The sequence below is a fragment of the Canis lupus genome, chromosome 1 (genome assembly GCF_011100685.1).
Source record: "Canis lupus familiaris isolate Mischka breed German Shepherd chromosome 1, alternate assembly UU_Cfam_GSD_1.0, whole genome shotgun sequence".
In the NCBI taxonomy this organism is placed as follows: Eukaryota; Metazoa; Chordata; class Mammalia; order Carnivora; family Canidae; genus Canis; species Canis lupus.
The window spans coordinates 93002797-93030359 of record NC_049222.1 but is presented as its reverse complement, the minus strand read 5'-3'; the positions used below and the strand labels follow the sequence as shown (position 1 = coordinate 93030359).

Sequence of the window (27563 nt, the reverse complement as noted above, 5' to 3'; positions counted from 1 at the left end):
GATTGATTACAAGGACGTGTGCTTGCCATCGTCGACAGACTCTTGGATTTCTGCTGAACAGCCCAGGCTTTAGTTTCTGTGAACAGTAAAATAAAAATTCTCAGAAGGATAGGTAAGTATTATTTCTGAATGTCTCCACTTTTTGTTTCTAAGATTTTCTTTTACATGGACTACCACTGACTTGTTAATTTATTGAAAATAAAATTCCTAATTTTCTTTCTTTCAAATCAGACCAAAGCGATGCCTCCCAACACTGGCTTAAAATGTTGGTTGTTGGCCTCTACAGCACATCTGTTCATCCGGTTCTACTTGGGAGGATTATTGGGGGTGACAGGAAGACATGTTTTTTTATGGCACTTTTCCTTCCCTCAGCATATATATGAGTATTTCTTTGATAAATTTAGTTCTAGTGGACTGAAAGTTACCGGCACACAGGGCTGTTTGCAGAGATCTGAAGTAGCTACAACTTGGGCTAGCTTCCTGCAGTGTCAGAATGTGAAATTACTTCCAAGAATTGCATCTTCCCAAGGGGGCGCTAATAATGAAGATAGACAAGTGACAGGAGGTCTAGAGCATATGAGGATGGAGTTAGACACAGTGACCACTGAGTTTGAAGTTCCTCCTAGACCTCGAGAACAGAAGTATACATGGTAAGGCCTGCAGATGGCAGGACATCTGGGGAAGAGAAATAGCATCACACTCTCAACTAAGGACAGGGTGCAACATTGGCAACACCTGTTTCTGCTTACTCGTCTTGAGCTGGTGTTCTTTCTCCCCATTTGATCAGAACCAGCAGGACTAATGTCGTCTAGGACAGAGCACCTGAGATGTGACTTGTGCAGGCCATGCTCATCATCCTCCCATGCTTCCCTTGGACTTTTGGCTTTCTAGTCTGGATTTCCGGGACAGGGTTGACTTTTTGAGAGGAGATTGGAGTTCATTGCAGGGAGTGGATGTTAAGAAAAATAAAGTATTATCTGTGTCCAAAGGAAGAACCATAGATTCTGAACATGGAAATCGCTTTGGCAGAGGTTGTGGAGACTATAGGAAGTCTCCAAAGGAGTCCAGTTGCTGTACTGAGCTTCACCCAAAAAAACTTCTCTGAACCAGGCCTCCTTCTGATTGACTAAAGAGAAGGGCTTCATTTCACCCAAGGATCCAAAGATCATATGATTCATATATCACCCTGAGGCAGAGATACAGTCCTCCGACTAGAGAGGGCAATTACTTTCATAAATGCTTCTCTGAATTGACAGAAATAGCACCACAGGCAAGCTCTTACAGTGGTGGCATTACCCCAGGGGGAAGAAGGCTCTGGGGAATATCAGGCTGTGTGAAGCAGTGATGGGGGAACCGGGCTCACAGCTGGTCATCTGGTCACCAGGTGTCAGAGGATAGAAGTTCTTGTCTTGGCCATGTAGGTTGTCACAAAGGGGGTGAGAGGGTGCCATTTTGGGACCACTTGTCTCAAAATTTCTGTGTTCTGCTTACCAAATATATGTTAGACATTGAATCTTTAAAAGCAAGGTAGAAAATTGGATGTGTTCCCAGCCCTTCCAGATGAATGAGAGATAGGAAATATAAATGTAACAAATTAGCATTTCCTATTGGAAGGATTGCTCATTTGCACATTCCAAGAGGCAATATATAAATATGAATAGTATTATCTAGTGAGACTTGGCATGAACAGAGACTGAGTATTATAAGGAAATAAACTTCCCAAGTGTCCATTTTTTAAACTTCTGTTAAGATTTCACTTGGCTAGCTCCTATCTTATTGTTAGTAGATGATCTCGGCGTGCTTACACTGCCTCTCTCCTCTTCCTCTCATATTGCGTGAAGACGTGATTTTATCTGTCTTTGGGGGCTGCTCTTAAGGATAAGCATGGATTAATGAGTCCTTAGCAACTATTGATTCATTTTTTATTCATTCACTGTTCACGCATTTCCCCAAACATTTATGGAGGACCTTTCATGTGAAAAGAAGCACTGTTTTAGCTTATATGATCAAACAGACATGGTTTCTGTTTACAAGGAGCTTTTTTGTCTTCTGTGACACACACACACACACAGAATTTATAAATAAGTACTATACAGCATAGAAAACCACAAGTCCCCTCAGGGTGATAGAAATTACCATTGCCAGCTTAAAAGGAAGGAGTGACTTTGGGGAACTTCAGGGAAGAGGTGACATTGAATGGGGCCTGAGAAAGTGTGTAGAATGTGTTGCAGATATGCAGAGCCTGGAGGAAAGAGGACTCTGAGTGCAGAAGTCTGGTGGCCAGAAGTGCAGCAAGAGACGTGAACGAGCAGTATGGAGGAGGGTGTCTGAGCTCTGTGTGGCTTGGAGGCATGGTCCACGTGGCCACACGTGGTGACATGCCAGCCTGGTAGGTGGCCAGGAGCTGAGGCTGTGGTTGATGCTTGGTGGAGAATCACTAGAGGGCTTTGCAGGTGGGGAAGTGGGCTTGTTGGGGAAGTGGTCTTGTCAGCAGTGTGCTTTGGAGAGATTAAACTGAGCTCAGAGCCTGGGCATGGGGTGCATGGGAGAGCAGAGAGCAAGTGCTCTCCATTGAAATGCTGGCCTTCAACTTCTACAAGGAGGCATTTTAAAAATTGTCCAAACACTTGTGCGTGTTAAAATCAGCCTTAAATCTTTTTCAGACAATCCGTTTTAATTAAATGAAAGGGAGGGGAAAAATGAGTTCTGCTGTGAGTGTCTCCCCACATTTGCTACACTACAGCACAGGCTGGGCTGCAGTCAGAAATCAGTTCAAAGGGAGACAATAAGGATCTGGTAAGATGGACAGGGGAAGTAATTGCTAGATAGCTGGCTGCTTTAATTAAACTTTGAGAATACTTGAATAGAAAGAAAAATGCTACACTTGACTGGATGGGCTAGAATGTGTGTGGTCACTTTAGCACACTGAGCCACAGTCAGGAGGGATTCATGAAGCTGTGATAGAAATCAGCCCTTCACTGTGCCTTGAGTCTTCACAACCATCATATCCCACCCCAGAGGGTGAAGGAGGATGTTTTTCTGTGGCAACATTGAATGCCTTATTAATATTTCTCTAACTGTCTGAAACATGCAGTCCACCCTTCAATTTCATGTTCTGCTTTTGCGATGCTCCTCCAGATGTAGTTTGACTCTACCTTTGGCTGTGGCCATTGGTGTATTGTTTTTCACTCAGGAAAACAAAAAAAAACAAAAACAAAACAAAAACCCGTAGGAGTCTTGGTGTTAGTTTTAGAATACTATTGACTTAGGGAGAAAATGGTGTTTTTAACAAATGTAGCAATACAGAAAATCCAAAGCTGCATGCCTTTCTGATTTCAACATCCTCTCAAAATTCAATCCCAATTCTGTCCAGGATGCTAGATAGTAACTGGGGTAAGTGGGACATGGAAATGAAGTACTAGCATCCCCCAAGTGTTTTTAAAATGTTTTGTGTTTGGCTTTAATTCCTAATATATTTTGGACTTTTCTAAGAGAATGAGAGCTAGCTACATTCTTCTGAGATAGAATATTTTCAGGGTGATACTCATGTGCAAAAACTATGCTAACATCTTGATCCAGATACCGTTTGGCCCCAGACTCTGTCTTCTGAGGATAAACAAGGCCCCAGGGGGTTCTAACAGGTATCCCTTCTAACAACCATAATCGTTTCTACTGGGAAAAAGAAAATTCACCAAACAAGCCACTTTTCTCAGGTCCCCTCACGTAGTATTGTAATAACTCCATAGAGTTGTTGTTATTACCCCCATGCTGTAGAGGATGCTACTGAAGCTTTTCCAGGTTAAAAATTGTGCCAAAGGCCACCTATTAGTAAGTGGCAGAACTGAAATTTGAATCTGTGAATTTGAGTTTGATCCACTTGCCCCCAAAGTTCTCATTCTTTTTCCTTTGTCATATTGCCACACTATGGTATGCAAAAGGAAGAAGTTGATAGAAATACTTAACAGATAGGAGAAAAAGAAAATCAAAATACATATTCTACAGTATTACAGAGCTTCCACAGTGAATATTAATGAAAAAAAAGTAATGGTAGAAATGGTAGTTGACATTTATCTAATGCTGTACACCATGCATTAGTGAAATACTTATCTCATGTTATCTCATGTTCTCTACCACTAACAGCAGTCTTGGAAATTAGGGGGCATTATCCACGAGAAAACTGAGCTAAAGAGATGTTAACAACTAGTTCATTGTCCAGCATTTCATAAGTAAGGACATGAAAGCTGAAATCCAGATATCCTGGGTCCAGAGCCTACACGCTTATCTTTCATGATCTGTATCACGGATAAACTGGTGTTTAAGTGGTTGTTAACGGCTTAATGTCAGATTGTGCTGTTTTATGGAGGGAACTCACTCTCTGGCAGAGATTGAACATCACCTCTGGTGCCAGAGAATATTTTGATCAAATTTGCAAGTGGCACTGAAGAGGGAATAAAGTAGCCAGCTGAGTGATAGGGTCAAATGATATGCAGCCCAGGTATTCTGTACTGCCCAATGACAACAGCTTGAATGAGTTAGCTTCTGGGGGGCTCCATCGGTTACACCTCTGCCTTCAGCTCAGGTCCTGGGATAGACCAGTGTTGGGCTTCCTGCTCAGCGGGAACCTGCTCTCCCTCTGCCTCTGCCGGCTGCTCATCCTGCTTGTGCTCTGTCTCTCTCTTGGTCAAATAAATAAATAAAAATCTTTTAAAAGAAAAAAAGGGGGTCCCTGGGTGGCTCAGCGATTTAGCGCCTGCCTTTGGCCCAGGGCGCAATCCTGGAGTCCTGGGATCGAGTCCCGCGTCAGGCTCCCGGCATGGAGCCTGCTTCTCCCTCCTCCTGTGTCTCTGCCTCTCTCTCTCTCTCTCTCTGTCTATCATGAATAAATAAACAAATAAATCATTAAAAGAAAAGAAAAGAAAAAAAGAAAAGAAAAGAAAAGAAAAAAGAAAAAAAGAGTTAGCTTCTGAATATAAAGGGCCATCAGAAATACAGAGCTTCCCACGTGAAAAAAGACCTCAGGAGTTTCCTTAATGGTGAGTTTTATCTGAGCCACCCTTTCAACTCCACAAGGACATGGAACAAAGTTATCTTGTACACTGCTTTATCTCCTAGGCCTCACGGAGTTTTGGACACATGGTAATGGCTCAGTAATGAAAGAAAGAAAGAAAGAAAGAAAGAAAGAAAGAAAGAAAGAAAGAAAGAAAGAAAGAGAAGAAAGAAAGAAAGAAAGAAAGAAAGAAAGAGAAAGAAAGAAAGAAAGAAAGAAAGAAAGAAAGAAAGAAAGAAAGAAAGAAAGAAAAGAAAGAAAAAGAAAGAAAGAAGAAAAGAAAAAATGTTAACATGGATTTTAAAAAGCTCTGGGTTCTTTCAGGCTGCATCAATAGAAGTAGAGAGTTGAGAACAAGGGATGTGTTTCTCCTGGTCATATGCTAGTTTGGTCCATCAGTACTTAGGATATCATTTACACATTTGCACATCTAGTGAGGTCGAGCGCAATTGGAGGGGCATGTGAAATAATACACTAAATGAGAGAGCTGGGTCTGACACTTTGGGTAAGTGACTTCTGTGTGTCAGGCATTACTGAGTGCTTTCTAAATCTCTGGTATTTCTCAGAACAACCAAGATAGCTTAGTGCTATGATCCTGATTTTACAGAAGGGAAGCTACACTCAGGCCAGTGAATATACCTGCCCAGGATCATGCAGTCACCGAACCACAGCCTGTTAAACTAAAACACCCAAACTCCTCTTGCTTAACTATTCTATTCTCTGTATAAAATCCATAGATGTTCAGCCTGGACAGAAAAACTGTTGTAGGGAAGCGCTGACAAACTAAACCACGGCCCCTCTCAGGGCTGAAATTCTGTGATACCACAGCATTTTGAGACTTCTCAAATATTACGAGAGCCATAAAGTAGACCGTGATCAGAGTTACTCTACGTGGTCTGCAGGAGGAAGGGAGAGAGAAGCCCCGGAGCATGGAAATCATGGGCAGGCAGATCAGAGCTCAGCTTGGGGCAGAACTCTCTAACAATCGACAAATTTAACAATGGTGGGCACCAAATTGTAGGGAAATAAGTTGTCAAAGGCATTTAAACAAAGGCTAAGCTGCCGCCAGGATATATAGTAACACCAGGCAGTTCAACACCACATTTAAATTTAAATTAATTAAAATTCAATTAAATAACATTAAAATTAGGTTCCTCGGTGGCACTAGCCACATTTCAAGTACTATTAATCACATGTGACTAGTGGCTGCTGATTGGTACAGAGCAGAATTTCCATCAGGTAAGAAGGTTCTGTTGGGTAGCCCTGCCATAGAGTGGCACATAGGAAGACTGGACTCTAATTCCTTTTTAATTTGGAATTCTGCTTGTGTGAACATTCCCCTCAATCACCGTATTTGACTGAATACCAGCAGTTTTGTAGTATCTATTATACTAGAATGAAAGTTTCATGTCTCTTACTAGATACACCCCAGCATGTGCATCTACTCAAATATTTTGGCATGTTCATTAATCGGCTATGGGTAAAATTTTTGGCTTTTGGAGTCATTGCTATCCCCTATTACAGGAATTCAAGTGCCAAATTGGCCAGTACCTTATGTTCATTCCCAAAGAGGTTTCTTCCAGTTCTATTTTTCTAAGTCTTCATTATCATTTCTTTTCCTTTTTGTAAATTGGTCACTCCCGAAGGAAATGAATTTGATAGCAGATTGTTGGAGATTAATTACCTATGATATGCCAAAGCCACTTCGTAAATGTCAGTGCTGAGGAATCCCCTAGAGAGAGAATTTTTAGATTCAACTATAAATTAATTGTAATTAATAGAATAGGTTAATTCATTGTAATTATTTTTAAGGCTTTCGGCAATGAGTCAATTCCCCAAGATCCACATTGCTCAAAGTGTCATGGAGAATGCTTGATGAGAATGTTCTGGTACTAAAAACCTTAACCCTCTGGAAAAAAAAAAAAAAATCCTACTTGTCTTTCCTTCTGGCTGAGTTTCTTCAGAAACATATTTTGGTGGCATTTGATTTCTGGAGAACAAAGAAATCCCTATAAGGTGGAGCATAAACATTCACAGCCCAGATAGACTCTGCTCATTGGAGAAAGGAAAAACAAAAGGCTTTTTGATTGTGCCTCGTTTTCTTTGGAAGTATGTCTCACTTCAGACTAACAGAATGCCTTTGCTCTTGGAAGAAAATGTAATGGAACTGAAAATTGAAGAATCTGGGCCTTTTTCCCTTCTCTAATTATTTCCACTTGACTCACTTAATCTTGGACGATTATTCAATCATATCTGAAATGAGAAAATGACGGGAGTAGAGTTTCCGTCTCTTGTTTCGAGAGCTTATAAACATTAACAGAATAGTCTTGAACAAAAAAACAAATACAAATCACAATTGACGGTGCCTTGTTTTTATATATTAGGAAAAATCCCTGCATTGTTGGGAAAGCATCTCAAGTTTCCAAATGTAGGAACCTTGTCGAGCCTTGATGGGTGATTTCATTATCAACATTGAAAAAACTATCATTTGGAACAACTATTTTATAATGGGAGATTGTACAGAAGCTAAGGAGCCAATTTGTTTACTTGCACCTGGACAGGCTGAGAAACTAAGCCCTGAAACAGGTCCTTGAAGACCCGGATCATTAACAGTCCCAAGACTCACGTATTGGTGTTGGAGACTCAGAGATGTCTCCTTTCTTCCTGGCATGTCCACAAGCCGTTCAATGTTCATTGACAGAGGGATGCTTGTAGCCCTAAAAATTGCCAAGAGCTAGTTCGGGACTCCATATGTTGTCATACTTCCTGACAATCAGAATCGTCTCAAGTTGAAGTTCACTGCCAAGATGAAGAAGTGAGATCTGGGAGAGGAATGAGGGGAGAGGAAGAAGCTAGATAGGAGGGACCCCGTAGAGGGTTTGGAGCATGATGCACATCTCAGAGCTTGTCCTGCTTAGAGACCAAGGAGCACAAGTTAGTGGTTCATGTGTGTTTGATGTGGGGAGTAGTCTGCCTGCCATTGGCCATCAAGGATCCAGAAGCCAGGGGATGGGCACACCAAGGCTGGGCGAGGGTGTTGGAGCTAACGGAAGGGATCGGAGGGGATCTGGGAAGAACAGCAGCGGCCTTTCAGCTAGTTCCAATCTGTATTTTTTCAAAATCTCCATCAGCAGGGGTAATTAAAACATGGCTACATTGTAGTTTTTCGACACATCCACATACCCTAGAGATTGTAAACTCCATCAGGTAAAGCGTTGTGTCTCATTCTTACTAATCTGGGTGCTGAGTGGTTTACCCCCACGCTGGCCCCACCCTGCCAGAGGCTGCGGAGTTTGGAAAGTTCAGAGAGCATTTGGTCAGCCAGGTCCTCATGGGCTTGATAACAGTTGTGCAGACAAAACTCCAAACAAGGGGATCCCTGGGTGGCGCAGCAGTTTGGCGCCTGCCTTTGGCCCAGGGCGCGATCCTGGAGACCCAGGATCGAATCCCACGTCGGGCTCCCAGTGCATGGAGTCTGCTTCTCCCTCTGCCTGTGCCTCTGCCTCTCTCTCTCTCTCTCTCTCTCTCTCTGTGACTATCATAAATAAATAAATAAATAAATAAATAAATAAATAAATAAATAAATAAACAAACAAACAAAACTCCAAACAAGAAACAAAGCCCCAAACACAGGTCCAATCACAGGATTGCTGAAAGCAGATTCTGCAGCAGTCCCTACACCACAGATTGGGCCAGCCTGGTCAGAAAGGGTTTCACTCAGGAGGCAAGCCAAAAACTGGGTCTTGGAGAAGCAACATTGGCAGAAGAAAGGCCATTCCCGCAGGAGGAGTGAGCAGCCATGATAAATGGAATGTTTGTGGATAGCTAGACAGTGCTCTATGTACTTCCCTCCTTCTAGAACCCTCTTCTCCTTGATATACACTTAGCTAATTCCCCCAACTCCTTCTAATCTTCACTCGAATATATCTTTCCAATAAGGCCACGGTTCTCCCCAGCATTCCTAGTCCAGCTACCCTTTCTCTTTCTCTATTTTCTATAGCAATGACCGCCTTCTGTGAAATTTGCTTATCTGGTTAGATTGTTTGCTGTTCACTGCCCCTAGAATGTGAGCTTCTCAGAGTGAACCTTAATCTGCTCTGATGGCTGATGTATGTCAAGCCACTAGAACAGTGCCTGGCATATGGTTGAGGCTCAAGAAATATTTTTTCAGTGAATGAATGAGGATAAAGAAAGGCAGTGCTACTCTGGAACTAATGGGGTTTGGTTAGGGCAGCAGAATTGAACACTCCAGGGGCACCATTCACCATGCATGTATGTCAGGGTCCCTGGCGTTGTGTGACACAGCAGCCAGCCCTTTAAAATAGATGAATTGATGATTAGTGGGTTCAAATGTCACTTCTTTCTGTAAAGACCAATAATGTTTTCATAAAGGGCAAATTCTTTTCTATCTCCTAAGGGTGAGTGATTAGATGGCATTGAAAAAATTTTCAAACTCTTTTTATTCCCCTGAAAGAAGACAGAAATCCAAATTGTTTTTAAGACACAAATCTCATGTAACCATTTCTTGTTATGAGATCTGAAAGGAGACATAATAAGACCTGGTTACGTGAGGTTCATGTCTTAAAGACAATTTGGTTTTTACAATTTCTTATTTCTACAATTCATTTCCTATTCCCATAACCAGAAAGATCTCAGCCCTCCTCATCAGGATTCGTAGAGACCAGTGGCTCTGAAAGTGTCCCTAGACCAACAGCGTCATCATCACCTGGAACTTGTTAAAAATACACCCCAGACCTAGTGAGTTAGCAGCTCTGCAGCAGTGCCCACAGGTGATTCTGATGCATGCCCAGATTGGAGAACCATAGTTAGAGATCATCCCCCATTGGAAAATTTCTTTCCATCTTCTTTACATTCCTAGCAGCTAAGAGGATGTTGAAACATACATTATGTAATTTGTTTTATATAAATAGTTGGGTTTCTTACTCCCAGTATGAAACTATTATATGGAAGGACATCTCTCTCAGGAGATCCTGCTATATCCTTCTGCCTCACCCTTTTAGATAATTCCTGGACAGGAGAATGTTTAAGAGCCTTAAATGATCTGGAAGGCCCTTTCTTGGTCTAATAATCTGGGAGGGAGAGGATAATACTAAACTTACACATTATTACGCATTTCTCTGCATATGGCCTGCCTTTGGAAGTTATGCATAAGTTCCTCAAGGCTTGTTTGATTTAAGAAGCGCTTTCTAGAACCATGCCTAATCCCAGAGAAAACCAAATTAACACTCCCCACAAAGTTGTTTGGAATCACACTCTTAGGAACCATGAATATTTGTTGAAGCTAAGAAGAGTTTGCCTGTCTTTGACTCTGGGAGTGTCCGTGGCCATAAAATTCCTTGGAAAGACCACATCGGTACTGATAACTGTAAAACCCTAGAGTAATAGAAAGCAGAGAGACATTCATGTCTAAGCTTGGTAGAACATATGGGCCCCAGATCACATTGTAACGATGAAAATAAATTAAAAGTGATCACCAGAACTCATTCTAAGCCTTGATTTTTTTCCAGTTTTTCTTACGCGGCATGTGTTAGGTTAGTACCAAAATAACAAACATACCTTCCAAAAGCCCTGAGAGGGTCCATTAATTCAGACAGTCTTGGTCAGAGATTGCAATGTCGCAAAGCTGAGGAGATTATAATATAATTATGTCTGGTTCACTATATGTGTTAAATGCCTTTTCTCTATACTTAGGGTCACTATGCCATTTTCATATTCTTGGACTAAGATCTGGATATATATTCGCTGCTTTACGAAGCTTGTTGAGGTCCAAGAAATGCTAAAGTTACAGAGTAGTAACTTAACGATGTTTTGTAGGTGTTTCTTATTTTCTTTCTGATGAAGGTATGGGTCACAGTTAAAGTCACACAGTTCATAGTGTGCTACTAGCAGTTAACTTCTGGCTCTCCACAGAAAAAGGCCCAGTTTGTAGCATTTGCCAATTTCCATGATGTAAATATTCTCATCATGACCAATTTCAAGCTTTCATTTAGACATTCATTGCATGGAAAATTTGGGAATGATACACACGAACTGCACTCTGAGATTGGTGTAAGCCAGCTCCAATGCATCATTGAGATGTAGAAGATTTGGAAGGCAGAGGAACGGATTTAAAAAAAACAAACCCAGAGAAAATGAATTAATAATATTGCAGCTGAGGGAAAAATCAGTTTTAATATTGGATTTTATAATACATTCTTACAGTATTTTGTCTGTTTTACATAATAATCATTTTGTGTTCTGCTTTTATCTTCATGGACTTCAGTTTAACGGTTGCATAATATTCCATCAAATTGATTTAAGATCATTTATTAGCCCTAGTTGGGGACATTTAACATTCCCTAATTATGGATCTGTATTATTAGAACATCAGGTACAAATCTTCCTTCACCTCTCTGGCCATTTCCTTAAGACAGATTCTCAGATCAGGTGACTTCAGTTATTGATCTTGAGAAAGTATTCCAGATACATTCTAGAAAGTTTGTGGCCGCGTATATTCCCACCAGAAACTTGTATGAATGCCTCTCTCACTGCACCTTGACTACCACCATTTTTTTTTCCTTAAAGGTTTTGTTAGTTTGATAAGTTTTAAAAAAAGTTTTGATATTACATTTCCTCACAAGTGTGCTGAACATCGTTTATTCTCATTTTTCCATTTCTCCTTTTTAAAATGTTATTCTTCACATTGAGGGTGGTACAGTGAGGCAGTCCCACCTCTGTCAGTAGGTAATTTCTGGACTAGAGAATGTATAAGAGCCTCAGTGATCTGGCAGGCCGTTTCCTGGTTCTAATGAACAGAACAGCCATTTCCAGGCTCTTTTCAGAGCCCACTCCAAGAGGCTTCCCCAGGCCCTCTGTCTGAGGTCACTTTCTGTCCTGTTCGCACCATCTCTCTTCTCTGCATCCCTCTTCCCCACAGTATTAGCCATCGCTGACACCGAGTGTTGGAGGTATTCCCTGTCTGCTTCCCCTCTAGGCTAGAAGTTCTGTACAACCGCGTATTCCTAGAGCCCAGAGGAGCATCTGACGCTCCATAAATACTTGTCAGGTGAGTCAGTATACTGCAGCCCTGTATAAAGGCTTAGTTTTGTCTTGAGAAAAGCAAAATCAATTCATATGTTCTCTGTAAACACTGAAGATGCTAACTATTTGCTGTATCTGCCACAAATAATGTTCTGTATTTTTAAGATATTGTGTAAGAAGCAGAAGCTTTATGTACTTTTCTGTAAACCTCCCATTGTGATCTTTCCCCATTCAAATTCCACTCAGAATTCTTTTTCATAAGGAGATCAGATAACTTTTTGTGTATTCTTTATTCTTACATTTTTGGAGCTTGATTTTTTTTATATGTAGCTAACATAAAGAATTATTTTCTTATTGTGATAAGATGAAGATCTAAATTAAGTTGGGTTGTTTTTTTTTCAAGAAACTTACTGTTGGGTTTTTTTTTGACTGCTAATGACACATTTTGCTTTTAATCATGCTCCATAATATTTAAAAGTTTAACCTATGTATTATTTTCCCCTCATGTACAATCTATAGGCACCAGATCACAATGGATATTTCTGTTATCTCCAAGATACTTTCCTGATCGTATCTCTGTATTTTAAAAGCACCTTCCAATCTGGACCAAATGTACTTGAGTTTGTTTTTGTTATCACTACAAGTTCTGATAAGATATAGAGCAAATAAAAGGAAGTATAATAGGAAGCTGGGTTCCCAGAAGTAGAAACATCAAAGCCCAAAGTCAAATCTGCCTTGAGCTCCTTTTTCTGGAATCACCTGCCAGGTGTTACCAGGATTGGAGAAATCACCATCTTATTGACTCTCTGTTAAGCCCAATGCCTGACCCACCAGTTGTTGCTTAGTAAATACTTGTGAATTGAATTGCATGGAACCTTAGGGCATGATGTCTTTCCCCAGGGAAGTACTCCAAGGGACAGCTTTCCTTTCTCATGTATCGTCTGTTTTCTCCTTTTCTTAGTTGCGGTCCAGTGCAGAGCTCCATCCTGACCTGCTCACAGACTGCCTCAGCGTGCAGCCCCTGCAGTCGGCCACCTCCCCACGCGATGCTGCTGCTGATGGGGCGGTGGGGCGCTCCCCCGGGCCGGGGCCTGACCTCTACCCAGGTAACAACAGCAGAGGCCACGTCCACTGTCCTCCTCTAGGCCCCTTGCTCTGGTTGAAGGGAACTCACATGAGCAGACTTCTCCTAAGATCATGTTTACTTTCTCGATGAGCTATAACTTGCTCCCTCCACACTTCCCATCTGACTCCTGAGCTGAGTTGGCAGCGAACTGTTTTTTCTCATAAAGAAACACAGTAAAATAATGGATTAACTATCTTAGTTCTGGACTTCTGCCAAAAGTCCAGTGCACCCGCTCTCTCAGATATCTTAAATTTATTAACTTGATTTAGACCCAAAGGAAATGTTTCCCCCTTACGCAAGTAACAGGCTGCGTGTGGATTTCTTAATGGAACAGTCATTGTCATGTTTGCATTTCAAAAGGAAACCCCAGGTCTCTAAGAAAAATCTCAAATCAGTAAGCCACCTTTTCAGAATGGTTTGTCAGCCACTGGGGTGGGGGGGATGGAAGGGCAATCTAAGACCAGCGTCCTTCTGCCTGGGTTTTAAGAATAGGTGACTCTCCAGTTGGGAACTTTCATATATGTAATGAAGAATAGGAAAGGATTAATATGCAATAAGGAAGTTTTTTTTTTTCATTTACTTTGTTAGCCTGGATTTTTGTGCATTTTCCCTTCTCTGTAATGATTATGTACTTGTGCAAACATAATTGGTTGTCATCCTCACATATGGAAAGCTCTTATTGTCATGCTATGAATATGAAAGCAAAAGTCCCACCAGCTCTACACACCAGACAATGGAGATTTTCTATTATCTGGTGATTGCAAGTCCCACTGCCACCCCTATCTGATTCCAGAGCCAGGTTTTGGCAGCAAACTGGTTTTTTTTTTTTCTTTTTAAAAGTACTAATAAGCCATAAAGAATTAAGAACTCACTGGTGCATAACACTAGAATAGGAAAAGCCGTGCTTGTATAACTTCTTTAACTCGACAGTTCTCAGCTGATCCAAATGCAGGGGAAAGAGCATTAAGCAAATATTTTGAGGGGGTCTGTTCTCAAGACACCCTTAATGTTGTCCCATCAGTGGGGGCCCTTTATCAGTTGCTTTGGGTACTTTCTCTTAGAGACAACAAAGCCTCTGCCTTTTGAGACCCCAGGAGATCTGCAAGGCAGACCAAATCTTTCAGATGCTTCAGGTACAGGTACATATTCACACATGAAACATACCAAAGCACAATGTTATCAACTCACATAAATATTGTGTATTAGATATATACATGAAAAAGCGTGACTCGCTTTTGTTTGCACATATGTCTGCTTGATTTGCCAAATATTTGATATATGAACATTTATTCTAGCACATTAACAATCAGCTTACAACAGCCTATACAGCATTTCCCTGGTTCTTCTGTCCAGAAATCCATGATCTTACTGAAGACCTGGTACCCGAAAGTTAAGAGTCAAAACTAACCAGAATCTATTGAAAAGCGGCCCAACGTCTAATATAAGTGGTTTTGGGTAATGGGCTAGACTTACTACATCTACACTTGGAAATGGGTTTGGGAGGCCATGATATCTCTATCTGTGGAAAACATTAGTACCTTAGCTGTGTGCCGCATATAGTGTATGGCTCACTCTCAAAACCTAGGAGTCACATTTGTCTTGGTGTGTGTTTCGTATGTCTGGTAGTGTTGTTAAGGCTATTTAAGAGGTTTATGTTGAACCAGCTCTGTCACTCCAGACAGATCCCCTTTTTTTGTTTATGACACTTTTCTGTATTTGGTCTTCCAAACAATTATGGGCTCTTACTCTGAACCTCCAGCTGTGGCAGGCGAGCTGCCATGGGGCAAGGATCCTAAGTTGTCACAGTGTCAACAGAACATCTTCACATTGACTTGAATTTTCTGTGACTTTGAAAACATTTGAAACAGGCAGGTGGTCACGCTGTTGAATTGTATTCTTCGAATTTTATTTCTTGAGTCAGAGCATAAGTGTGAAAGTTTATACTCCTTAACTTCTTTCTTCATTCTCATCTCCCTCGGGTCCTATTTTACCTTCTTTGTTCTTGCCTTTTTGAAAAATTGATTAGGTCTTCTGTTTTGCTGAATACACCACAAAACCCAGGACAGAACAAAATAGAAGGAAAAACTATAAAACAAATTTCAAACCTTCCTGCTAAAGTTCTAGAAATGCATAGGCCAGGAGTGCATGTTTATACCAGTTTCAAACCTGTACTAAATATCTATGGAAAGAAGCCAAACAGTGAAAAATGCCAAAGGAAAATGAAGCTGTTCATCAATTAGTTAAATGTAAACTCTGAAGTGTTCAGGCAATTTGACAAAGATTAAGACTTGGCTAAATGGTAAAAGTACTTGGAACCATTCCTTTTACGTTCTGCCACACAAAGTTGAGAAAATATTTGTTTAATGATTGTCAAGCACTTACACTTCGAAGTGTTAGCCAGTGGATTCATCATAAAAATATTTTGATGGAAACCTGGTGAGTACATATGGATGTAGGACCAGAAGCAGGTTAGAAACGGGCACCAGGATTCTTTAGAAGCCCACGATTGAGAAGGAGGAGGAGTTTGAAGAAGTCACGGTTTTGAAATGGAAATTTTTTAGCAGATTAATAAACAACAATTTGTGAGATTCCAAGAGAGGCATAGTTTGAGAACATTAGGAAGAACAGGCAAGGTGGCGGTTCTGACACATCCAAATCTTACAGGTCTCTGAATATGCTGGCTTCCCTTCTTGAGATAGTTTTCAGCTGATGAGACAGAATTTGATTGGAAAGAGTTGCCAGAAAAGACTTTTATTTCTGTGGAAGGAAATAGTGCTTCAGGTTCAAGCAGCTAAAACATCACTCGAGGCCACGCTGAGGACTACTTTAAATTGAGGTATTTACTTGCCTACTATTCTGAAAATCCCAGGGCTCCCCAGACCCAATCCTGAGCTATTTTGAGAACAATTTTGTGACCTAATGGAAAAGCCAGGACAATGATGAGCAGTTCTCAAGGACGGCTCACTTGCATTTTCTGCCCTTTTGTTCAGGAGTTCTGGACCTTAGATATCTGGATAATGCTCCAGATTAGCCTATAAATTTAGGTGGTTTATCTCATAATCTGAGGGAGAAGTATTTCATGACCAGTAGATCAAGGTGTGAATGCCACCTTGGAGGCTTCATGCCCGTGAAGGTCTTGTCAGCTTCCTCGATGAACACATGAAGCGGATGGGCATACAATTAGTGAGTGTGCAATACTGTGAGAATCTATTCACTAACAAAGAATGCTGATGGAAGACCATCTGTCCCACAGGTGGTCAGAAAACTTAAGGCTCCCTTCAAACCAAACCACACCACAGACTCAGTAAACCATGATCTTTGCAAATGGCCTCAGCCATGAATGTATCACAGAGGCCAGTGTAGTTGAGATGTCCGAGGCCCCAGAAACCACCCATTGAGTGAGAAGCTGATGCACTTAGAACAAGGAAATAATGCAAGAATGGGGGAATTTTATTGGTACCACTTCTTTTGAGTTATAAAATAATGTCATGTTTTAGAAACTTGCAAGTTCTATTCGATTGTTTTAATTTAGAATGTTATGTCAGATTTTCCAGGAGGAAATAGAAGTGCGATGCTCAGAGATTATAGGGAATTGTAGAAAGACAACGAAGACTTCTTTTAGGGTAGGAATTTTTGAAGTCATATATTGTCATTCTCTTGCTTCACCCTCATTACTGGGAAATGAAGCATTCTCTCTCACAATAGCATCATATTTTGTAATAAATAGCACCATATTAAATCCATGCAAGATTTAACATCATGAAATAGTTAATGTTGCATTTTAAAGTCATTTATGGTATATGTTTTAATACATTTTCTATATTCATAAGTTGAATATATTGCTATCTTGGGGCAGCTTGCAGAGTTGTAGGGGTTAGAATTAATTTTACATAAAAGTGCCTCATGCACACTGGGTGTTATACTATATGTTAGCAAATTGAAATTAAATTTTTTTAAAAGTGCCTCATACAGTCAACTCTCAAACAGTGGTTAACTTGGGGACTTTATCAGAAGGTTCTAAATTGACATACAAATTTCCCAGTAAATTAAACTTTGTAGAATTATGAAGATCAAACAGCATGATCTATATAATAGCAGGCATAGAGCATTATAAAAAATGCATTAGATTATACATGATCTTCAAAAGCAGTGGTTTGCTTAGAATTCACCAGAGGTGAAAAAGGGCCAGAAATTCCAAGGGACTTGGAACTGATGGTAGCCAGAAGGAGGTAGACGCTGGGCTTACAGAATTGATTTACAGGGAAGCATTGGCAGCGTCTTTCCCATGTCTCTTCTGACATTGCCCCGAACTGCTTGTCAGAATCTTGCATTGTTCTTTACATCCCTTACATCTGTGGTTCATCCACCAAGTTGGATTAGAAAATTGGCAGTGGGGGATGCTGGGGTGGCTCAGTTAGTTAAGTGTCTGACTATTGGTTTCAGCTCAGATCATGATCTCAGGGTCCTAGGATGGAGCCCTGAGTCACGCTTCCTGCATAGAGTGGAGTCTGCTTGTCCCTCTCTCTCTCTGTTCTTCCCCCTGTTATTGCACTGTCTCTCTCTCTCTCTCTCTCTCTCAAAAATAAATAGAATCTTTAAAAAAGAAAGAAAGAAAGAAAGAAAAAGAAAGAAAGAAAGAGAGAGAGAGAGAAAGAAAGAAAGAAAGAAAGAAAGAAAGAAAGAAAGAAAGAAAGAAAGAAAGAAAAAGAAAGAAAGAAAGAATCAATAAGGGCAGGAGCAAGCTCCACTCTTCTCCATTGCAGGTATTGATAGCTTTAGCCTACAGAATTTGCCTTCCCTGGCCCTGAGCCAATCCATTCGTGTGCATCAGATCACCTGGAAAAACTGTGATAATACAGATTGCTGAGCCCCACTCCCAGAATTTCTGATTCAGTACATCTGAGTTAGTCCCAAGAATTTGAATTTCTGCCAGGGATTTTTAACAAATTCTCAAGCGACACTGGGTGCTGCTGGTCTAGGAAATACACTTTGAAAACTACTGCTCTGGATCAAAAAATGTGGGAATGTTCTAGCAAAACATGATCTCAGTTTTGACAGGTGGGAGTTACAATGAGAACTGCCTGTATTTAGTTAAATGGGGCAAGGTGGAGAGAACCTTTCTCAATGTGTAGACAGTATATCAAATCACCACGATGTACACTTGGAAATATCTTACTATCTTATATGTCAGTTATACCTCAATTAAGGTGACATTTAAAAAAATTGTAATTGGAAAATTGAAGCAAAATTTACACATGAAAACCATGTGATGGAAATCTGTCCACAAAAGACAATTTAATGTTATAGCCGCTATGCCATATATTTACGATGATAAATAGAATCATGTTGCTCTGGTACTTATAATTAAATACTTACAAAGATAATAAAACAGAATCAAATAGTGGGGGAAAAATTACCCTGTAGTATATATTTCTGTTTCTCATTACAGAAAACCTATCAATGGATATTAAGCTCATCATCCCCTACCACTGTTATAATGGCATTACTCATATTTTGATTAAGAGTGAGATCTTGTAACTATCCAACTGAAGAAAATTAAAATTCTGATTCCCAGCCAGCCAGGGCACATTTGTATGTATGCAGCTAATGTTAATGACTTTATATGTTTGCAAGCTGCTTAATTTGGTGCTTCAATTTCCCATATCCACTTACTCTCTTGTATTCGTGTTAGTTTTTCATGCAAGATTAAGCTGAATTATTCAGTTTTATAATATGTACAGGTTTTTGCTGTAAAAATATTTTTTGTGGTTGAGCAAAAATAGTTCCACACCTCGTAGAGGAGAGGAAAGTAGTGAAGCCGAGTTAGTTGTAGCTTTATTCCCATGGAGCTAAGTCTTGGTTGTCTTTATACTGTTATTTCTGCTGTTCTCATTTTATGTTATTCTGCTGTCATTCAAACGGGTGTGAGAAAGAAAGGTTGAATTTACTTCAATGTGTACCCACAAGCCGGTCTTGGGAAACAGATGGCAAGCCAGGGAATCCAGGATAGGATTTCTGGAATGAGGAGCTAATAGTTTTGCAATTAGGAAGTTATGGGGCAAACTTCTGAGTTCAAGGTCCTGACCTTCTGCCTCAATTGAATTTCTCTTCCACGGAGAGGGTGAAGTAGGTAGGTGTGTCTCTTTCATGTGAAAAATAAAGGGAAAAGGAAATTGGGCATTTTCAGGGTGCTTGTGGCGCACACAGTGAAAGTTCTTTTTTTTTTGACACTTGTCTTAGCACTGAAGATAGAGGTGAATAGTGTAGAACCTGCCTGAAAGTGAAGGACATTACTGAATTAGCTGGACTATTACCTGTCGTGTTTTACTGCTAAAAATAAGAAGAAAGCATCTTGCAGGCACTGAATAAAGAGGATGTTGTGGAGATGACTTGGTCCATGTGATCGAAGACTGGCTTTTATTATATCTTCCTTGGTACCACCAGAGAGCGGTCTGCCCCGTCAGGTGCCCTGGCCATGGCTCACAGCATCAAGGCCACCCTAACAGCTGGTACTGGCTCTACACAAGTTCAGCTTTCTCCTCAGCATCTTTTTTCTTTTTAAGATTTTTATTTATTTGAGAGAGAGCAAGCGAGCGAGAGCACAGGCAGGGGGAGCAGTAGAGGGAGAGGGAGAAGCAGACTCTGCACTGAGCAGGAATCCTGATGTGGGGCTCCATCCCAGGACCCTGAGATCATAAGCTGAGCCAAAGACAGATGCTTCACCGACTGAGCCACCCAGATGCCCCCCTCCTTAGCATCTTAACTTGGTTTTCCTAGTAAGTGTCGAGGCTCTGCTATTTCTTTTTTTTTTTTTTTAATTTTTATTTATTTATGATAGTCACAGAGAGAGAGAGAGGCAGAGACACAGGCAGAGGGAGAAGCAGGCTTCATGCACCGGGAGCCTGATGTGGGATTCGATCCTGGGTCTCCAGGATCACGCCCTGGGCCAAAGGCAGGCGCCAAACCGCTGCACCACCCAGGGATCCCGGCTCTGCTATTTCTAATTGCTTCCTTGGCTTACTCTTCATCTCCAGCCCTGGTCTCTCTCAGTGAGGCTAGCTGCTCATGTCTGGCTTCTGCTCTGTGCAGCAGCTCTGTTAACACCTACTCACACTCCAAGGGATTGTGGATTTATAATCTTCACTGCAGCCATCCCCTGGGGATTCTATGAAAGCCCTATTTCTACCTTCTGGATGGGGAGGGGGGCTGCAGAAAGTGAACTGTCTGTTCACTATGCAGAGAAAAGGAAAACTCTGATCAGCGCGCATAGGAACTTGCTCCTCAGACTGACCCACGGGGATGTTTGTCTCCTTTTCTGAAAAACTGTAATGTGTCAGCTGCCCTTGAAGATGTGGTATGGTTCGTAAAGTAATGATCTAAGGTCCATAGTTGTGAATTACTGAAGCAGTTTGGGGTCATACCTGTACAAACATAAGGATGGGCAATATTTAGTATTCTCTTTCCTAAGTTTATATTATTGGCTGTGGTTTGTTTTTTTGTTTTTGTTTTTTTTTTTGGGGGGGGTGGCTGTGTTTTATACAATACCTCTGACCATCAGTGTAGCCAGTCTGTGCCCAAGTGGAACATTAATAAGTGGGATTGTTGCTGCTTCTCCAACTCAATTTCATTTCTCTCTCACTGAGGCCAGTTGCTGGATTAAATGACATAGAGCGCTTGCGATAGTCCTTAGCACTTAGCAAGTGTTCATCATCTATTGGTTATAGTTGTTGCTTTTATCCAAATACTAGGAAAATGTATGGAACAGTTTTGTGAAGCAGAGAGGGAACAGGTGCCTAAAATTATCCATCATGCTCATTTAAGAAATAGGGAAATTATGGAAGCCTGAACGAATGGGGTATTTGGTCAGCATATTAGTAGTTCATCTAGCATTTTTAAGTCAAGGGAATGTCCTGTAGGTCTCTAAAGAAAAACAAATTGGAATCAGAAGCCCATCACCTTTAGGGGGTGGTAGTGCCCCTAAAATCACAATGTCAAACTGTGTCTTATAAGGAGTGGTTTTTTAAATTCAAAACTAGCATGTTTTCTGTTTGTTTTTGCTTTTTAGAGATAGTGTGCAATGACAGGAAGGACGTGGAGCTAGATCTGAGCTCCAGTCCTGGCTCTCCACTCTGGGGAGGTTATTTGTCTTCCTTTATAAATCGGTGGGGAGAATAGCGGCACTTGAAGACTGATAGGGGAATTAAGGGAGGTCACACAAAAGAGTTTGCAACTGGCAGATGCTCAGTCAGTGCTCCTTTCTCTGTTCTTTACTCTTTGCTTAAATGTTTAGAGAATTACCCCAATTACCAAGTCCATGTTTGTGATGGATCCTGGAACCCCTTCTTGCCATTCATTTTAGTGCTGGGTGCTGACCCTTCGAGGTCAAAAATCACTATCCTGAAATGAACTGTTCCTTCTGAGAAACATTCAAGTCAAAGATGCAAACTCAGAACTCCCCTATTCTAAGACCCATTTTCAGATCTGTAACTTAGATTTACAGTTTGTTATTGTTGCCATGAAGAGGAGGAGTACACACATGCTGGTCATACAGAGTGCCAAGGTGTTTGGGTGAAAAAAGAGTTTAGTCAGCAGAGAATTGATAAGGATGAGGTAGGGAGAGGAAGGGAGAAAAGTAGGATTCATGGCCTCAGCCAACACAGTTTACACCCTCACCGTGTTGGCCCTGTTGGGGCATAGCCTTTCCCTCCTGACATCATCTCATAGGTAGGCTCTCCAGGTCATAAGATTTATCTCAAAATATACTCTAAGGTGTCTAGAAAACTATTCGTGACTCTTTGCTTACCTCAAATGTAGTTTCTACAACTCAGAAATATTTCCATAGTCCATAGATGGCTCCGTATTTCCATAGATGGTTCTTAGTAGTTCACTTGTAACAGATAACTTATTAAACCATGGGCTGCATGTGGCCTGCCTGCCTCTTGTTTTTGCATGGCCTGAGAACAAAGGATGTTCTTAAGATTTTTACATGTAAAATGTAAAAAAGACTGTTAGCTTTTAGGTGAGAACAGTGGCTCAAAGAATTGAGGACATTGCCTCTTGCTAGCAATGCCTAAAATATTTAGTTTCTTGCCCTTTACAGAACAGGTTTGCCAACTGCTGCTTTTTACCTATATCTGGGACATTGATTAACGATAAGGTGAAACCAAGGAAGCTTGTAGCTTCCATGTGTTTGATAACATTTTGTTTTAACAGTCTGGCAATACAGGGATGCCTGGGCGGCTCAGTCAGTTGAGCATCCAATTCTTGATTTCGGCTCGGGTCATGATCTTGGGGTTTGGGATTGAGCCCTGTGTCGGGCTCCGTGCTAGGCAGGGATTCTGCTTGAGATTCTGCCTCTCCTCTCCTTTTGCCCCTAATCCAAAAAAAAAAAAAAAAAAAATCTTAAAAAAAATACAAGTCTGCCAATACATATAGGTTCTTTGGTCACTATGGGTTTTTAGATTTAGCAAATACCTCAGTAGTCTTCTAGCCCATGGGTTCACAAAGATTTTTATGAGGCCTAGTATTTGAGACAGGCCACAGCAGAGCTATTTCAGTTGAAGGGATCCAGACCACTTACACTGCCTGTGGCCCACCACTCTTGTCCTCTCTCACGTAATTGATGGAAGTCCAAATGTAGTGACTCTCAACTGGAATTACCACTGTTGAAGTCTTCACATTGTAAGCAGGTGTCCCCAGAGGCAGCGTTGTGCCATGGTGGGAGATAAGCCCTCATTGATATGGTTGCCCCTTAGGAAGAAGCTGCCAGAAAACTGGCAGGACTTAGTTCTGGTTATGATGAGCCCAGGACTGACAGGGATAGCACAGAGAGCAGTCACAGTTTAATTCTACTAAGGTCTATATTTTCCTAAAAAGAGAAGAGGCTTAAATCCTTGTATATCAAAGATTATGTTTTCTAAGATTTGGGCTTCTTGCAGACAAACACATTAATGCCCAGAAGGAAAGGAAAATTTTAAAAGATTGAGCTTAGGAAGGAAATGCTAAAATATACTTTCTACCCAACAATAAGGATGCTTGAAATTCATATAACAGAAGGACGAACCTTCAATCTCACAGGTAGAGAAAATCTTTCGAACTCCTTAAGAAAGGTTATAAATAGGCATGATTTGTGATAACATGTGAATGACTTATCAGAGTCTGTCTTCCTGAGAGGAAAGTAGGAAGTAACACTGAGCACCTGAAGGCAGAGTAGAAAAAGCATCCACTTTGTGAGGAAAATATAGAAAGAGGGGAAGGGGATTCTCTGGAGTCACAAGACCGCCTTCACCATCTGTGCAGCTTTGCTCAGAGTTAGAGGTCACTGCAGACTTTGGTTTCCCGCTATAGCACAATTCCCCAAAAGGGCTATTTTGACTCCATTTTACTCAGCAAGGGAAAAGGGAGAGGTCTCTTGAGAGAGCTCAGAGTTGGTAAGTCAGCTGTTGAGTTGGCTAGAAGAATATTGCATTAAATTTGGATTGGCTCTATGGGTTCCAAATCTGTTGCCAAGAAGGCTTCTCTGTGAAATGATTTCAGAAATCGCATGGCAGGGTCACCTGGTTGGCTCAGTGGGTAGAGCATGAAGCTCTCCATCCCTCAGTCATGAGTTCAAGCCCCATGTTGGGCGAGGAGCCTACTTAAAAGAAAAAAAAAAGAAGAAGAAGAAATCACATGGAAGTAGAGCAGGTGGGGTTGTCTTGGTAGCATCTGAAAGGGAGGAAACGTCTTTTGTAATCACCAATCACCGGTATACAGGTAGGAAGTAGCTAACGGATGAATATGGTGATCCAGAGAACCCAGTATTTTTACTAAAACTGGTTTTTGTGGCCAAATCAGACTTTATTCCAAAAATGGGGATGAGGTACATTTCTATAAGAACTTCCAGGAATGGTTGTCCATCCCTGCACCATCATTCATCTTTCTGCTCTCCTACCCTGTTCAGAATGGGGGATAATGCAACACACAGTGGTAGTACTCGGTTTCCGACAAGGGACACTTTGTTCGTATTATTTTACTGACTTGCTTTGGAACCAACTGTGAGTGAATAAGTGGGTTAGGAGGTGAAGGGAAGAAAAAATAAGGTATGAGATTTGAGGTGAGATAAGTCATGCATTGTCTGGAAAGACCGGAGAGGGGCTGCCTGAATTCTTGGCCCCAGAGAAGTTGAGAGAGCTTCCAGATGATGCCATTCTACTTGTAACAAAATATCTTTATTCTGAAATGCAAATGTTTCAGGGGCTTTTTCCTACAGGCAGTTAATTACACCTGGTATTTCAGAATGTTTGATGCTAACCTTTGGCATCTACGTGGATGACATCAGCCATTATCTGCTAGTTGTATCATAGTGTATTCCAGAAAAGCATGCAAGCATGTGGCCTCTTCCAAATACTAATAACTTCTTCCCTGGCTGTAAATCCAGCTGCATGATGTGGAAATGTAATTGGGCAGCCTACATGGAAGTTTGGAGCTCATGTGGGAATATCTATTTGTAAGAGAACCTGAATATTCATGTAACTGTCCAGACATCAATAAATTCTCATTTTACCTTATTTATTTCTGTTCCCCAGTGAACAGCAGTGCTCTTAAGCTCAAAGTTAATAGGCATGTTCTTCAGAGATGTACCCTCTCTTACCTTAATAGAACGTCTTTCTAACACATTTGTTCATCGGTTGCCAGGTAGCTCTCCCATCAGGTGACACGAGTATGTTTGCTTTGTCTTAGGGCACAGGTGACAGTTACCATTGTTTGCCATCAATTAGCTTGGGGTAGCATGTCAAGGATGTACGGATGGTGTCATTTTATTCTGACAGCCACCCGAGCCGGTTGAGAAGGGATTGTTTCATTATCCTCTTATCAGTACTTCTGGATAATCCACACTGCAAAGAGGGAGAGGAAAAAAAGGCAGGAAGAATAGAATTTTAGGGATTGGCAATATTAAAATTATTCATGCCTCCAGGAGGAGAGAAAGATTAGAAGGATGACTCTGGGAACCCTTCAGAAGCCCCTCCCTTTCCTAATGCTAGCTAGAATGTGGAATGCTGCCCCTGATGGGAGGGAGGCCTGGGGGGCAGGGAAGAGGGAGATGCAGGGAGGGGGGGTGCAGGGACAGAGAAGGGGGTATGCAGGGAGGGGGCAGGGGGTGCAGGAACAGGGGTGAGGGGGGATGCAGGGAGGGGTGCGGGTAAGGGGGGATGCCCACAGGATCCTGGAAAGGTAGAGAAAGGGAATAGAGCCCTTGTACCCAGGGGCGACCAGGCCAGGAGTAATTGCAGCATCTCTATGCTTCCAGGGGATGGGGCTTTCTCCCCACTGGACACTTCTGCCTGGTTCCTGAATTTGGGTCCTGAAAGCATATTCCACTGAGCTAGGGTGCAATTAAATTGTTCCATGGTGAAACACAAAGAACCACAGAAAGTGTTGGGGCCCAGATTTTCACTTTTGGGGAGCAAATCTCCCGTCACCCCCCAGTGTTGGCCACATCCTTCAGGGAAGTGTTTTTTGAATTCTGAAAATTAACCACGGCTGCATCTTTATGCTCTTGGAGAAACAAATAAAGCGAAGTGCTGAAAATGTAAAAATACTTCAAGATAAACTGAGCTTCAAGAGGGACAATTGTGTTGACATTCTAGTAACAGCCCGTTTTCACTCCTTAACGAAGCGTAGTCGTGCATGAAAATGACTTTGTTGTTTTTTAAACTGAAACGCTGTATGGGTTGTAACTCAGAGGTGTGTATCCCCCCCCTTCCCTGCCATGTAAAATAAAGGACAACATTTTAACTCTGCGAGGATTCTATCACAGACCCTCAACACTTCATAGCAACCTGCATTAGAAGAATTGAACCAGCGATGCTTATTATCAGAGAGCGTGATGTATATACTCTTTTTGCTTCCCCAGTCCACAGTTTATAAACATCTCTAGGTCAGAGGCTATAATTGATGGGAGACTGACAATTTTGGAGCAACATATACCTTTGTTTTCTATCCTGTTGATAGGAATAATTATAATAAAACAAATAAGCAAAGAATAATGACTGTGGTTTCTCTAGCACTAAAACGTGGTTCAGGCACCGTGCTAAGTGTTTTTATAAATTATATGATCCTCCTCGTCATACTGTGAGGTATTCTCATTATTTAAGATGAGGAAACTAAGCTGAAGCCAAGTGATTTGCCCAAGATGCATTGCTGGTAATTGGTAAAGCTCAGATTCAAACTCACATCCATCTGACTCCTATTGTGCACGCTTTGTTCACTGAATGACCACCTGACACTGTCTCTCTCTCCAGTGTCCAATTTCCAGTGAGGCCAGAGCAGTTATCATTCCCATTGCAGTTCAGCTATTTCTTGACTCTTTTCCAGGTTCAGATCTCTCCTGGGGGACACGGGGGCATGGAGTGGGAGGCAGACACAAGGTTGACCTCATCATTCCCATTCACAGGGAAATAAAATTCTTTCCAGTTATCTCTGTGAAAGCCAAGTGTAGCTCAGTTCCATTGCTTCACCGAACCCTCTGTGCCCAGACCCAGAAGTACTGCCAGAGAGATGACTGGTCAGCCCATAGATCCCCTTGAGCACCAGCTACTAAGAGCGTTACCTGCCATTTCTCAGGGTCCCAGCATTATCCTAGCACTCACTGTAAGTGAATCCCCAGTCCATGGGTAACTCTCCTTCCCCCTTTCCTGTAAGAGCAGGCCCACTACAATGGCAATGGCTTCTTAAGGAATCATAAATGACCCCAAGTGCACGTTTACAGTGCAAGCTCAGACACAACAGATCTACACGGTGGATCTGTGCTCTGTGCATGATTGACTGAGGTGGTGACCTTTCAGCCCACCACATCGTAGTCACTTGTAGTAACAGGTGCATATATCTGATTGCTCATGAATAATCCATCCCTGCCTTCCTTCTTTCCTGCCAGTAGATCAATATGTCCCTGACAAGCATCTGAAATCTTTATTTGGGAAAAAAGCACATTTCCTCCCAGCTGTTTGTTTTCCAAACCAAATAATTTAGTTAACTTGTTGCCTGAGTTAATTTTCAGAGCTGGAAAATTTCTCTCAGCCATGCTGAGGTCACTTCAGTGCTTTTAGAATGGGCAGAAACAGAAATGGGAATGTACTTTTGGCATTCTAACCAGTATTTTGGTGGCTGCAGCTGGAGCCATGTGCATTGTGCGTGTGAGGGGGGAATGCCTAGTGACTCCAGTCTTTGCAAATGGAGGGTGCAGTATCAACACTCTTAAGGCCTTCTCTTGAATCTATCCTGTGTCTGAGAGGCAGTGTAGCCTTCTGGTTAGGCACATGTGATCTGAAATCCATCTTCCTGGGCTTGGATTCCAGCTCCACTACTTAC

At 41.5% G+C, this 27563-nt stretch overlaps 1 protein-coding gene across 22 annotated transcripts in view; it reads left to right on the top strand.

The window, feature by feature from the left end:
* Nucleotides 1-27563, top strand: part of GLIS3 (GLIS family zinc finger 3) — a 546483-nt gene that overhangs the window by 467784 nt on the left and 51136 nt on the right. For all 22 annotated transcript variants that reach the window (XM_038527224.1, XM_038527215.1, XM_038527216.1 and 19 more), the window contains one exon: nt 13050-13194. In XM_038527224.1, the coding sequence (XP_038383152.1) occupies nt 13050-13194 (145 nt within the window). The remainder of the gene's footprint in view (nt 1-13049; nt 13195-27563) is intronic.